General features: G+C 35.1%; 1 protein-coding gene across 1 annotated transcript; it reads right to left on the reverse strand.

Moving 5' to 3' along the window:
• Nucleotides 1-470: 470 nt before the first annotated feature.
• LOC125242902 lies at nt 471-11483 on the reverse strand. Its single transcript, XM_048151989.1, has 12 exons — nt 11341-11483; nt 10755-11069; nt 10282-10590; nt 8605-8697; nt 6435-6521; nt 5755-5841; nt 4442-4513; nt 4132-4185; nt 3420-3500; nt 3044-3072; nt 2741-2809; nt 471-2535 (listed from the first exon to the last, which is right to left on the reverse strand). Exons 1-12 carry the CDS (start codon nt 11399-11401, stop codon nt 2425-2427), a joined length of 1368 nt encoding a protein of 455 aa, XP_048007946.1. The 5' UTR covers nt 11402-11483; the 3' UTR covers nt 471-2424.
• Between the last annotated feature and the right edge of the window lie 620 nt (nt 11484-12103).

A 12103-nucleotide genomic window follows, 5' to 3' on the forward strand; every position in this document is an offset into this window, starting at 1 on the left:
GAATTAATACAAATTTGTACACTGTGTTACTGGAAGGACTGCTTGCTGTTTATTAATCATTTGATATTTAGCTTAACTGGAATACTCCATTAGCAATGAAATGATTTATTTAAAATCTGTCATGGACACCGTGAGCATTATGCACAGTACATTATGGGTATTCTATAGCTGTTTATTGTATATTGGTTGTACACTCATTTTTGCAGTGCATTATGGGATTGAATGAGTGCACTTGATAATGTCAACTACGATTTTGGACACTATGGTTGTCCACTCAAATAGTGCACTATATTATTTATATATATATATATATATATATATATATATATATATATATGTGTGTGTGTGTGTGTGTGTGTGTTGATTTTGTATACAGTCTCTGTCTCTGCCAGAGTTCCTTGCATATGCACTATTCAGTAGTGACAACAAAACATCACTAATGAAACCACAGCACAAAACAAAAAGTGTGACCAGTTTGCACTTTTTACTCAATCAAAAACATACAGAAGTGCAATCTGATTCAACAAATGACTCTAATGAGCAGGTTAGTTTTATTTGGTCAAACGCAGCTTACTGATTAAGTGTGAGACATACATAAAATGTGGTTATATTTATGTTGCATATAAAAAGACTATGAAAAGTAATTTAAAACCTTTCTGCAAGAACTGTAAAGAGAAATTTGTAAATCATTAAATTATCTCTACATTTTGCAATGGAATTTTTAAAAAATATTTCTTCATTAAAAGTACTTCATTCAATCATTAATGGAATCATTAAAGAACCAGAATCAATAAACTCATTATGATTCCCATAAATAGATATTATCTCTTCTATTTCTTTGAAACTGACTGTGGTCTCTCAGTTCCTTTACAGCTGTGTTAAAACATTTCTGAGCATCTCTCACAAATGCCTCAAGCACAGAAATAGTTTAAAAGATGACGTTAATTACTGTAGATTGGGTATTAAAAACAGTTAAAATGCAACATCGTATTTACAGACATTTACAATAATAAAAAAGAATGTCAGGTCTGAGCTCACAAGCACATTCTGCACAGTAACAATCTCACTTCTCACTTGTTTGTTAACATGTGAAAGACAGAATATTTTTTTTTTTTTAAGTTATATTTATGGGCTTTTTGTGCCTTTATTCAGATAGGACAGTAGAGAGCAGACAGCAAAGCATTGGAGCAGAGAGGATCGGCAAAGGACCTCAAGACGGGAATCGAACTCGGGTCGCCATGAACGCAATTGCGCCATGTGTCAGTGCGCTAACCACTAGGCTATTGGCTCTATTTTCCTCTATTCATTTATCATAATACAATGTCTTTGTATAATAAATGACTGTTCCCTTTCGATACTTCACTCATACTGCATCTGCTAGACGCGGTGGGGAAAACTCATTTTCTCCAATAACTGAAGCCTTATTCAATCACGCAGTGAAACTGCACAGCCATTGATTTGTGCAGTTAGAATGAAACAAACCAATGATGGCGCGGTGGAGCTTCACAAGCCTATGGCGAAGAAGCCACTCTAGTGAAGAGTCTCTTAGAATGGGCACATTGCAACCTGCGTTGACTGAGGGCAGCGCATGTGCCGGACAAAATGAATCAGGGAGCAGACATGCTGTTCTGGAACAATGTCTCCTCAGAAAAGTGGATGTTCCATCCCCAAACGGTTCAGAGAGTCTGGGAGATATTCAGGAGGGTAGAGGTCAACCTCTTTGCCTCAGAAGACAACTTTCCTCTCTGCCCTTCTTGAGTACCTAGGCTGTGCAAGGTTTCTATAATGATTATTCAGGGCCGGGCATAACCTGTGTGAGTTTAGCCCATTTTTATCTTCTATAACGCCCCGACTTAAGTCTGGACCCCTGGCTAGTGGCCTTGTTTCACTGTACTTGGTCCCTTGGGCCCTTCAAGTGCTTAGGACTAATTACTTATCAGTTGTTCCTCTACCATTGCATGGTGCGATTGTACTTGTTCCCCACCGCATCTAGCAGACGCAGTATGAGTGAAGTATCGAAAGGGAGCGTTCTTGGTTACTAACGTAACCTCAGTTCACTGAGATACGGAAATGAGTACTGTGTTGCTAGCTGTGCGATGTTGCTGCACAACTCTGTGTCGTCGCTTCAGTCAAAATAAACCAGAGATCCTATGCAAAATGCATGCTTATATAGCCAGATGTCCCCGCCCATTCTGGCGGGCTCTGGCAGGCTTCTTCGCCATAGGCTTGCACAGTTCTGCTGCGCCATCATTGGTTTGTTTCATTCTAACTGCACAAACCAATGGCCATGCAGTTTCACTGCGTCAATGAATAAGGCTTCAGTTATCAGAGAAAAGGAGTTTTCCTCACCGCTTCTAGCAGACACAGTACTCGTTCCGGTATCTCAGGGAACTGAGGTTACGTTGGTAACTGAGTACGTTTTACTCATTTGTGATGGTTATTGTTCACAGAGGCATAAAGTTGACTGTTGTTATCCTGAGGTCCAGCTGTTGCTCCACTGATGGAAGCGTAAGTCACTTTATCTTCACCATGAACCTGTATAAACATCACAGATATTGTAAAAAAAACGATGCAAATTTCAACCCAAAGATATTACAGCCTCTTGTTAGATTTTAACTTGAGAGAAGAACTGCATTTTAGAATAAAATTGATTTAGGTATAGCCTGCATAACTACTATGTTGAGAGAATGTGGATGGCATTAGTGGACACTGATGGAAGAACAAGGAAGTGTTTACTCACTTTGTTCTTTTTGGCTTTGTTTTTACTGTACTTGACAACCTCAGTATAAGTCACATCATCTTTCTGCTCCTAGACAATGAAGATGAACCAAGTTATTACGAAATACCTGAAATGTTGCATCATTGAGTCCAATATATTTATTCTTATCTGTGAAATTTAAACAAGAAACTGTACACTAACTTGACATCTAGCTGATGCTTTTATTGACTAAAACGACACATTTTACAGGGCAAGTTCACTGAAGCAGTGATTATGGACACAATAAGAGCTCATGGATCAACTGCACAGATCTTTGGCACTTACCACAGAGTCATCAGTCCCTCTTCTGTTATCTGAAAAATAATGGTGCCTCATGTAATAGGAATACTTCATGATAAAGACAAAAAAACAAAACATAGAATGTCTGTAATGCAAGTTAAAAGTGTCTAGAAGAATTCTCATGCTGTAGTAACTTTATTTTGTCTTGTTAATTGATTTGTTTTCAATTATTACAAGAAATATGAAAATTAAAATTACATAATTTTCAAATCAGTAAAATCTTACAAACCATAGTTTAAACTAAACACATTCACATCTTTCCAAATTTCTATGATAAAACTGAAACTAAAACTTGTCTATAAATACTTAAAGTCAGATTTCTTGGATTTTTTCTTGGAAAATACGAGTAACTAAAACTCACCAGATTTTTTTTTACGAATCGCCCAAAGAACAGCAAGAAGGAGAACAGCCAGTGCAGCAACAACACCAACAATCACAGTCACTGAGGGAGAGACAACAGAGGGACATGTTCAGATCCAGATGAAAACAACTGCAGAACGTCTACTGTATATTTATCAGGTGTGTTTCTAGGCCTGGGGAACTAAGAATACCAATAGGGAATACCAACAGGGTAATCATCAGGCAGTCCAACACCATTACACACTATTACAATGTACAAAATAATCAGCCCAGCAACAAGACAAACAGTGATGCAATATTACAGTAATATTCATTATAATCGATAGCTAAGTCCAAAGATGTTGCCATTGTTTGAATGAAACAAAACAGAGTGAATCTGAATTATTCCAGAAAACAGTATAAATTATTTTGACATGTGTTTAAAGTCATCTGCACACTACAATTTACCTCATATCTTTATACATGTCCATGACACAAATATGATTGTTTGAATGAGACTGATGTCTCATTGATCTTATTGTTAGTTACTTTTTATTAACAGTATTAGTTTTCAAGTTGATGGATGGTTGGTTATGTGTGTAAGAGGCATATCAAAGATAACAGAGTCAAAGTTTATTATCAACTGCTCTAAAATCTCCAGAGAGGAATCAATAATTCACACAACCCCAGTGTGTGAATAAACACACTAACTTGAGAATCACTCACATACATACCTTGATTAAGAGACTTTGCAGTAGCTGGAATCTGTGTTGTCTCTGTGATTGATGCTATAGAGGATGGATTTCAGTTCAGATGTGCCATATTGTGTAAATTCAAAAGTACTAATTGATTGCACAAAAACATGAAGTTATAGACATTCTTTTTTACAAACTGTTTAAAATATTTAATAAAATATTTATTTTAACTGTTGTTGTCACAAGGTTTGTGAAAAGCTGTACTCTCTTAACAAAGGAATATGTAGATACTAGTTCCACTGTAACTGGCCCTGTAAAGCACTGAAATGAGAAAGACAAACATAAATACCTTGCTGTGTAGTAATTGAAGTTCTGTGTGCAGCTGAAGTCACACCAGATTTTGAGGTAATGGTCCGATTACCTGTGTAAGGGAGTTTTGTTCAGATGCATCATATTGTACAATACAAAATATATGAAATACTGTATTGTCTTGCTTTTTATTCAACATCTCTGGTTAGCAAAAACTGCCTTGTATTCTCATAAAATAATATCCTCATAAACTTATTGGAGCTATGCCTCCTTTAAAAATAGATCATGCTTTATCAACCATCCCCGCTAACACAGTGTCATTATTAGTTACTATAACAATAATAATTATAATTTGTGCATAATTATATGCAACTAACCCTAAACAAAACCAAACCAAACCCTAATCCTAACCCTATAGTAAGTACATGTAATTACTTAATACTCAGTACTTAATGTATAATTACAGTGTATTAAATAAAGTGTAACCCCATCCCCTTATACAACTAACAGTTTCTTAAAAAAAAAAAAAAAAAATACAATATTGAAATTGTTATTATGGGTTGTTTCAATAAGCATATTTTTGAAGCATATTGCATAATGTGGCCTCTGTTTTTGCTTCTTTTGTTTATTTGTTACAACTTGCACCATTACATGTTGCACCCCGGCAGTGGAGTAGATTGTAACAAAGGCACACAATGTATTGAAGTCAACTCAGCAGGACTTCGATATTCTTGCACAGGTTTGAATTGGTGCCTTTTGTAGTAAACAAATATGTGTATGTTGTATAAAGGTTTAAGCATTCTATAGCTCAAAAATTCATTAAGTTACAGATGCTGAAGAAAAAAGTGTTACAATTCAACCGTACCCCTACACAATTTTCCATGCAATTTCGATATTTTTTAAAAATAAATGGAGTAAATATGTGTGCGTACTGTCTGCACATTCTAGACCATGTGTACACACTCGTGACTCGGTAACTGGTGTGAGCGAAGTCAATGAAGTAGGCTAAACAAAATTATTCTTATCTCTGTTTTTCCATTTGATACACATTTACTATAAAATATGTCACTCTTATTAGTGGAGTTAATCACTCAAATTTGCCTACATTAAATAATTTTCCAGAAGTTAAAAATATTTATGAATTTAAATATAGATATTTGTAGTGGATGCGCTGCTTTTTAACACTTTTTAAAATGTTTGAACAAATGTGATTCTGTGATAATTATCAAATGTGATAATTCTGCATTGAATTGTATTCTAAATAGCAGGACAGAAAATATTTTCACAGCGATGCACACTTGACTCTGACTAATGGCTTAGCAACATATAGGCTGTATAATGACCGACACTCACTGACTCTTTGGCTGGTCGACCGGTCCATAGGTCCAATGACACAGTACTGTGCAGCTTCTGTTGCACCGCGTGCAAGTGTGCAGTTTCCTGTGCAGATAGACACTAGCCTAAGTGATAACACCTCCCGCAGTCTTCCAAACATTTTTGAAGGAAACGTGAGAGCTGCACCACGGTTTATTTTTAAAATGTTTTGTGTAAGGCACTGATGTTAGAGAACTGCTACAATGCTAAAATAATCTGTTCAGTTTCCAGTAAAAATATCTCAGCGTTCTATTTTAAACTGCATGAATTGTTTGTTTTTTTAAAATATTTTTTTTATTATTTTTTATTATTATTATTATTTTGCCAATAGGAATAGGCCTAAGTGAGAATAATTCTTCTCTGAAAAAATTCTGGGGTGGGGATGCATGTACTCCACTGATTAGGATTTCTGAGGGAAATTTTGCGCAGGTTCTGGTGTACATATAGTTTTACAAATCTGAAAATGTTTGTGCATATGCAGACTTTAAGGATGTAATCTATGTAAAGTTTTATACATGAGGCCCCAGGACTCTATCCCATTGACAAATCTGACTAAAAAGTTGTTTTACAGATAAAGTGTGATGATAAAAAGTTTGTGAAAGCCAGTGCAAACCACTAAAGTGGTGAAAGACAGATGATGTGCGACAGTGATCATGTACCTGTCGGAGCTGCTGCTGTAGTTCGGCTTGATTTCTTCTCAGACTTTGAGCTGGTGACTGGAATCAGTTTTGTTGAATCGACTGGAGCTGCAGAAGATGAATGTTCAGATGCAGGACATTAACATATTTTGAAACTCGACATGACACGACATGCAGTTTGTGTTTAATCATCAGTATTTACAGTGCAACTGAGAAGAGAGGTGTTACTATAACCACATGAAACAGTTTATGCCTCATTTATGAGAGTAAAACAAGGAAGCCCATAAACCTTCAATTTGTCCTGAATGAATGACATTATTAATCATCATGTCATGTATCTTTATCAGAGAGTCTTCTGAAATTGATTTTTTGGTAACGCTTTAGATTACAGCCTGGAAACTACTGCATAATTACAACGAATGTACAGCTTTTGATAATTATAGTGTACCTATACAGTAAGTACGTGTAAGTATAGGGGAACAATATGTAAAGTCTAGGGAACAAAGGGGTAACAACCAGGAAAATAACAAATTATTTATTGTAAGTATTTTAGAACTAAGGGGTACTTATACTGTTATTATAGACTGTTCTGATTAAGTACATGTAATTACTTAATACTCAGTACTTAATGTATAATTACAGTGTATTAAAAAAAGTGTAACCTCATCCCCTTATACAACTAACAGTTTCTTTAAAAAAAAAAAAAAAAAAATTACAATATTGAAATTGTTATTATGGGTTGTTTCAATAAACCTATTTTTGAAGCATATTGCATAATGTGGCCTCTGTTTTTGCTTCTTTTGTTTATTTGTTACAACTTGCACCATTACATGTTGCACCCCGGCAGTGGAGTAGATTGTAACAAAGGCACACAATGTATTGAAGTCAACTCAACAGGACTTCGATATTCTTGCACAGGTTTGAATTGGTGCCTTTTGTAGTAAACAAATATGTGTATGTTGTATAAAGGTTTAAGCATTCTATATTTCAAAAATTCATTGACTTACAGATGCTGAAGAAAAAAGTGTTACTGTACAACCATTCAACCGTACCCCTACACAATTTTCCATGCAATTTCGATATTTTTTAAAAATAAATGGAGTAAATATGTGTGCGTACCGTCTGCACATTCTAGACCATGTGTACACACTCGTGACTCGGTAATTGGTGTGAGCGAAATCAATGAAGTAGGCTAAACAAAATTATTCTTATCTCTGTTTTTCCATTTGATACACATTTACTATAAAATATGTCACTCTTATTAGTGGAGTTAATCACTCAAATTTGCCTGCATTAAATAATTTTCCAGAAGTTAAAAATATTTATGAATTTAAATATAGATATTTGTATGGATGCGCTGCTTTTTAAAACTTTTTAAAATGTTTGAACAAATGTGATTCTGTGATAATTATCAAATGTGATAATTCTGCATTGAATTGTATTCTAAATAGCAGGACAGAAAATATTTTCACAGCGATGCACACTTGACTCTGACTAATGGCTTAGCAACATATAGGCTGTATAATGACCGACACTCACTGACTCTTTGGCTGGTCGACCGGTCCATAGGTCCAATGACACAGTACTGTGCAGCTTCTGTTGCACCGCGTGCAAGTGTGCAGTTTCCTGTGCAGATAGACACTAGCCTAAGTGATAACACCTCCCGCAGTCTTCCAAACATTTTTGAAGGAAACGTGAGAGCTGCACCACGGTTTATTTTTAAAATGTTTTGTGTAAGGCACTGATGTTAGAGAACTGCTACAATGCTAAAATAATCTGTTCAGTTTCCAGTAAAAATATCTCAGCGTTCTATTTTAAACTGCATGAATTTTTTATTTTTATTATTATTTTTTTGCCAATAGGAATAGGCCTAAGTGAGAATAATTCTTCTCTGAAAAAATTCTGGGGTGGGGATGCATGTACTCCACTGATTAGGATTTGTAAGGGAAATTTTGCGCAGGTTCTGGTGTACGTATAGTTTTACAAATCTGAAAACGTTTGTGCATATGCAGACTTTAAGGTTGTAATCTATGTAAAGTTTTATACATGAGGCCCCAGGACTCAATCCCTTTGACAAATCTGACTAAAAAGTTGTTTTACAGATAAAGTGTGATGATAAAAAAGTTTGTGAAAGTCAGTGCAAACCACTAAAGTGGTGAGAGACGGATGATGTGCGACAGTGATCATGTACCTGGTTGTGTTGGAGCTGCTGCTGTAGTTCGGCTTGATTTCTTCTCAGACTTTGAGCTGGTGACTGGAATCAGTTTTGTTGAATCGACTGGAGCTGCAGAAGATGAATGTTCAGATGCAGGACATTAACATATTTTGAAACTCGATCATTACATCACATGGCATGCAGTTTGTGTTTAATCATTAGTATTTACAGTGCAACTGAGAAGAGAGGTGTTACTATAACCACATGAAACAGTTTATGCCTCATTTATGAGAGTAAAACAAGGAAGCCCATAAACATTAATTGTCCTGAATGAATGACATTATTAATCATCAAGTCATGTATCTTTATCAGAGAGTCTTCTGAAATTGATTTTTTGGTAACACTTTTTACAGCCAGGAAAGTACTGCATAATTACAACGAATTTACAGCTTTTGATACAGTAAGTACGTGTAAGTATAGGGGAACAACTGGGAACAAAGGGGTAACAACCAGGAAAATAACAAATTATTTATTGTAAGTATTTTAGAACTAAGGGGTACTTATACTGTTATTATAGACAACAATCTTACGTTTGGGAACAATTTATTGAGAAAAAGCACTGATTAAGTTGTTTCAAGGCAAGTAGAAAGAACTATTGCAATCTTTTTTAATACATGGGGAAATATAATTCTGTTTCATGTAGTTACAGGGTAAGTATGACATTACGGGTTGTAAATTAAAGTGGTGCTTGTTACACTCTTGTTTCATGTAGTTACAGGGTAAGTAATTAAAAAAACACAAACAATCTGATATCACTTGGAAACCTTTATTTGAAAAACAACCTCATTAACAACAGGTCTACAACACTTATTTATTAATTTATTCATTTTTTAAAATCAACTTTTCATTTCAAATTATAAAGTCCTGACAGAAAGTAACAACTTTTGTCCGTTTTTGGTTGTTGTTGTTTCTCGCTTGGATGGCTTCCTCCTCTCCTCCTCTTGTTTCTCAACTGATGAATCTTAAGAAGGAATCCCGTTGCTATTCTGTATTATAAGAAAATACAGTACACCCAAAAATTTTCTCACGGTTTAGGCTACTTATCTTTTCGCTTCTGACCATCTGTCACCAGCGCCTGCATGAGAGTCGACTTTGTGTTCGACGAAGCATATTGTGTTTAAAGTTAAAGTTAAGTTAAAGTTATTTTTAAAGTTTCAAATAAAGGTTTCAGAGTAAGTGATATCAGATTGTTTGCGTTTTTTTAATTACTTACCCTGTAACTACATGAAACAAGAGTGTAACAAGCACCACTTTAATTTACAGCCCACAATGTCATACTTACCCTGTAACTACATGAAACAAAATTATATTTCCCCATGTATTAAAAAAGATTGCAATAGTTCTTTTTACTTGCCTTGAAACAAGTTAATCAGTGCACTTTCTCGATAAATTGCTCCCAAATGTAAGATTGTTGTCTATCATAACAGTATAAGTACCCCTTAGTTCTAAAATACTTACAGTATAAATAATTTGTTATTTTCCTGGTTGTTACCCCTTTATTCCCAATACTTTACATATTGTTCCCTTATACTTACACATACTTATACTGCATAGGTACACTATAATTATAGAAAGTTATGCTGTAAATTCGTTGTAATTACGCTGTAAATTCCGGGCTGTAATCTAAAGTGTTACCTTTTTTTTTTTTTTTACCTGAATACTTGACAGTATATGTGGCTGAGGTCTTCAGTTGATTTCTTTGAGTAACCAGACATCTCCACTCTCTGTTGAGATCTTCATTCAGGAGTGTTGTAGTCAGAGTGATGTTACAGTGTGTTGAGGAGAATGATATCTGATATCTGGAGTCTGTCATCAGATTCACACCAGCCTGATTCACCCAGACCAGCTGAATTCCCTTCGAACGGACCAAACTATCACAATCAACTCCATAATAACACAACTGACAGTAGAGAGTCACAGAGCTGTCAGGTCTGATCTCAGTCTGTGAGGATGATGAAGAGACTGAAACAGAAAATAAGACAGAAATCAAATGTCAGATTCAGGCTTTTCAGATGAGAGAGTTCGTTTTTTTTTTTTTTTTTTTTTTTTTTTATTGAACATATAATCATATATGCAATTTATAATGAACATCAATTAATTATCAAATCATTTACAGAAACACTGACCATGAAGAAAATGCAGATAAACAGGTGCATCAGTTCCTTGTTTTTGTCCATTCACATATTGTCGGCAGGTGTAAAGCCCATAATCTTCTTGTGTGACTTTCTTGATGTTCAGAGAGCAGTCAGACCCCAGACTCAGTCTCTCACGTCTCTCTCTGTCATTCCTCTTTATCCCTCCAGCAATCAGTTCAACTGCCACTGAATGTCTGTTATAGTTCCATGTAGTTGATGTGCAGCCAGAAAGAGCATTATTACAGGGCAGATGGACATTTTCACCAGAAGTGCTGAACACATGAGTTACTTCTGCTCCACTGGTACCTACATATTAATATAAAACAGCAAATAATATAGTTAATTATTTAATATTTAATGACATACAGAAAATTGTTTCTTGATTATGAAAAACTAAAGTAATATTCAACATATACTGACACAAAATTTCAGCAAGATAAAACCATGTACTCTCAATCCAACTCTTTGCTAATCTCTGTACCAGTAAATCAAAAGTAAATCAATTATTTTTTAACAGATGGTTGTTCACATTATACATTATACTTGTATAATATCTTATAGATAAAGATTTCTTTACCTGTCAGAAGTGGACAGAGAATGATCAGTCCCAGCAGACACATGTGACACTGATCAGCCATTTTCTCTCAGTATTTCTTTTCTTTATACAGCTATTTCTTTAAACATCATCAGCCCCTCCTGTGGTTGTTAACTTCCTCTGATCTGATGAACTGACTGTTTAGTGCTGACACTACTGATGAGTGATAAAGAAGTATCTATAAATATGTGAAGATATTAATGTAATTTCGAGAGGAGTACGCCCATCTAATCTTCTAAGTTTGGTTTGTTCTGATAGTGAAGGGCCACTGAAACTCATGACTGCAATTTTCCATGGTGCACTGAAATAAATGACAGCAACAGAAAAAAAAGAATTCTATGGGCTAAAATTAACATATAAAGGTCACTTTTTTGTGGAGTTTCTCCAAAAATTGAATAAAATTGAAAGTTATTATTATTTTACAGTCACCATCATTGCTTTTACCATTTTTGTTTTGCACTTGTTTTCTAGTTAGTACTTCACACCAAACTGAAAACTCTGAAAAGATCATGCTGTCATGAAGCGAACTCAGAGATGAGGGAGGGTTGGATCCAAATGCAGAAGGTTTATTAAAATAATACCAAAATACAGTTAACTCAAAAACTGAAAAATAAATCACAAGGAGAGTAGACTTAACTGAGAACAACAATATTACAGCCATAGAAGAAAAGAAACACTACTGCTTCTCAATATCCTACTCAAATCGATGCTTCCTCATTTCCTCACTCCTCCATCCTCCAGCCAT

Source organism: Megalobrama amblycephala, linkage group LG13, assembly GCF_018812025.1.
Source record: "Megalobrama amblycephala isolate DHTTF-2021 linkage group LG13, ASM1881202v1, whole genome shotgun sequence".
In the NCBI taxonomy this organism is placed as follows: Eukaryota; Metazoa; Chordata; class Actinopteri; order Cypriniformes; family Xenocyprididae; genus Megalobrama; species Megalobrama amblycephala.